The following is a 3,674-nucleotide window of genomic DNA, read 5'->3' on the forward strand; positions in this document are numbered from 1 at the left end:
CTCTATCTCTGTCAAATAAATAAATAAAATCTTTAAAAAAAAAAAAAAAAAAGAAAGAAATAAGCCTAGAACACCTTGTCACACAGGATGGCAAGAAAGTGAGTAAAAGACTAGTGTAGTCATGATGAGAAGACATTCTGAACATCAGTAAGAACAGCTGCAATGGTCTGAAGTATCTCAAATACGTTTAAATCTATGAGTTAATAAGCAATGCTTAAAAGCAATAACATAAAACTCATGGGGCATGTGGGTGGTCAGTCGGTGAAGTGTCCGACTCTTGCTTTGGCTCAGGTCCTGATCTCAGGGTGGTGAGACCAAGCCCTGCCTTGGGCTCCACACTCAGTGTGGAGTGTGCTTGAGATTCTCTCTTCCTTTCCCTCTGCCCCTCCCTCTGCGCATGCTCTCTCCCTCCCTCTCTCTCTCTCTCTCTCCCTCTCCATAAAATAATAAATAAATCTTTAAAAAAATTAAAATAAAACTCACTGGTCATCTTTGAAGGATGCTAGGGAATCAACAAACCATTATTTTGAAAACTGACACATAAAGAGGAAGAAGCAAACATTTACCTTGCCCTTCCTGTACAAATGATACCTCAGGGCAATGAGCTGATGACAGGGCTTTTCTGTGCAGAAATACATGGATAATAATTAAAAATGGAATGACAGAAATCGAATGGCTTACAACCCCTAATAAAGTAAGGAATCTAGGCCATAAACTTCAATAGCTCCTAACACAGCAAAGAAACAAGCAAACTTTATGAATCTCCTGATGGCAATACACAGTATCTATGATATACTCTTGCCAAAAAGAGAGAGAGAGAGACCACAGGATTTTTAATGGTGCTCATGGACCAGGTCAATGAAAATATTCTGGAGAATCTATGAACTTGGATGGGAAAAAAATACACCCTGATTTTCAGTAACATTTAACTGAAGTTTAACATTCCTTTCAATTATGAACACAAGCAACAAACTACAGTAGTAATATCAGTGCCTAAGACCTTACTGCCAAAGAATCACAAACATTTTCTTATCAGATGTTGCTGAAATTCAAAATACCGTTTACAGTCATCATGACTCCACATCATGATGGTTAAACACCCATTCGTGACACCTCTTATTTAATGACATCTCTTTTAAAAATTCAAAATACCGTTGCTGAAATTCAAAATACCGTTTACAGTCATCATGACTCCACATCATGATGGTTAAACACCCATTCGTGACACCTCTTATTTAATGACATCTCTTTTAAAAATGAAACATATATATTAACATATATCACCATGTGTTTTTAATAGTTTAATACCCAAACAGATGAAACTGGTTGCCATTATAATCCCGTTTATGTTATTTTATGCATTTAAAAACACTCTGAGAAGGAAATACTGTAAACTCACCAGAAAGATACAATCAGCAAACCCCAGAGTGCAGTAAACTCTACATGACAAATGAACAGTTTCTTCAAAAATAAACTGCAAGAAACAAAGAGCAAGTGGAAGCCCACAGAAGAAAGAGACATCAATACAACAACCCATTGAAACATATGGATCTTACATGCATCTTGATGTGAAGAAACTAGTTTAAAAATGATGTACTAGTTGTGGAAATTTGAACATGGACTAGATATCTGATATTAAGGAATTATCGTTAAGTTTTAGGTAGAATAAAGGTATTATGACTATGTTTTTTAAGTCCTTATCTTTTAGAGATGAATACTGAAATACTAATGTATGAGGTTGTATGATGCCTGAGATTTACTTTCAGATAATCCAGAAGGGAGGAAGTGGAGAGGAAAGAAGATGAGTTGATAAGTATTGAAAATGGGTGACAGGCAAAAATAAACTCAGAAGGGATTAGAGACCTAAATGTGAGACCTGAAGCCATAAAAATCCTAGAAGACAGTACAGGCAGTAATCTCTGACATCAGCTGTAGAAACATTTTTCTAGATATGTCTGCAAGAGAAACAAAAGCACAAATAAACTACTGGGACTACATCAAAGTAAAAAGCTTCCACACAGAGAAGGAAACAAAACTAAAAGGCAACCTACTGAATGAGAGAAGATATTTGTAAATGATATAGCCCCTAAAGGGTTAGTATCCAAAATATATACAGAACTTAAACAATCCAACATCAAAAAACCAAATAATCCAATTAAAAATGGGCAGAAGACATGAACAGACATTTCTCCAAAGAAGACATCCAGAGAGCCCACAGACACATGAAAAGAAGCTCAACATCACTCATCATCAAGGAAATGCTAATCAAAACTACAATGAGGGGTGCCTGGGTAGCTCAGTTGGTTAAGCATCTGACTCTCGATTTTGGCTCAGGTCGTGATCTCAGGGTCTTGAGATCAAGCCCTGTGTCTGACTCCATGCTCAGTGGGGAGTCTGCTTCTCCCTTCCCCTCTGCCCGCCCCCCATCCCCCACCTCCTGCATGAACCCGAGTGAGCACTCTCTCTAACAAATAAATAAAATCTTTAAAAAATAAAATGAAACAAAAACGTAAAATAAGTTACAGTGCATATTGATATGGACAGAGTGACAGTAGTCTGCTTTCCCAAACAATATAAATTCCAGAAAAAGGAAACTTAGCAAGTTATCCATTTCTCCAGTCCGGCACAGGAGCAAGAGTCCCCTGGTCTATTAACAAGTCACTCATAATTGGAAGGCAGGTGCCAGGAATAGAAGCATGTGTGTCATAAAGGTGGGGGGTGGTTTGGACAGACACACAATTTCTTTTGTCTCTGTTCTACATTCACCAAGCAACTTCAGAGCTCGTATTTCCTAAGTAGATTTTTTCTGTTGGGATGGTCTTCCTGTGAGTAGCTGTCAAGTATAACAACAACAATCCTTGTTATAAATTAATACATTTATTTTCAGGCATAAATACGAGTTTGAACGGCAAGAATCACTTTATCTAGAGCCTGGTGCCCCCCTCAAATGAACTGACCATGATGTCCCAGACACAGGAGACTGGAATATTCCACCAACGTAGAGGAATCGAGAGCTCCAGAGGTCAGCTTTCTTAGCTACGATGCTAGAAGCGTGTTCATAAGGGTTTGGCAGAACCACAGTCTGGTACTTAACTAAGTAATGAAGCAAGCTCTTCCAAAAATTGCACCATAAATAACACCTATCAAAGTCTCTTATATTTATGATTATGATACAAAACAATAGAACAGGACGCGTCTGAAATTAGCAAAGCATTTTTCCTCTACTTCTCCTCACCATATGTCCTCTTGAACACTTCTTAGACTCGAGGTGGGGAGGGGGGCTAACCAATTTTTCAGTATTCTGTAATAATACAGCTTTAGTAGAGAGAAGAGCAAGCTTAGTGTGGGTCTAAATCCAGCAAGGAATCCATCCAATTACACCCATTTACCTTAGTTGTACCTCAGGGTATTTTCACCCAGTCTGAACTTCAACCCCTGGACCTTCCCAACTCTGCTCATTCCTGTAATTGTTTGTTTCTTTTTTTTTCCCCCCCCCAAGATTTTATTTGAGAGAGAGAGAGAGTGAGCGGGAGGAAGAGGGAAAGAGAGAATCTCAAGCAGAGACCCCAATAAGCACAGAGCCCGACATGGGGCTCCACCCCACAACTCTGAACCGAAACCAAGAATCGGACCTTCAACAGACTGAGCCACCCAGGTGCCCCAGAACTGTTTCT

At 38.9% G+C, this 3,674-nt stretch overlaps 1 protein-coding gene across 1 annotated transcript in view; it reads right to left on the reverse strand.

Moving 5' to 3' along the window:
- The window catches only part of SLC35F2 (solute carrier family 35 member F2), a 43,654-nt gene that overhangs the window by 27,178 nt on the left and 12,802 nt on the right, over positions 1-3,674 (reverse strand). The window contains exon 3 of the mRNA XM_034665616.1: positions 1,400-1,474. Coding sequence (XP_034521507.1) covers positions 1,400-1,474 — 75 coding nt within the window. The remainder of the gene's footprint in view (positions 1-1,399; positions 1,475-3,674) is intronic.

Source organism: Ailuropoda melanoleuca, chromosome 8 (genome assembly GCF_002007445.2).
Source record: "Ailuropoda melanoleuca isolate Jingjing chromosome 8, ASM200744v2, whole genome shotgun sequence".
Classification (NCBI taxonomy): domain Eukaryota; kingdom Metazoa; phylum Chordata; class Mammalia; order Carnivora; family Ursidae; genus Ailuropoda; species Ailuropoda melanoleuca.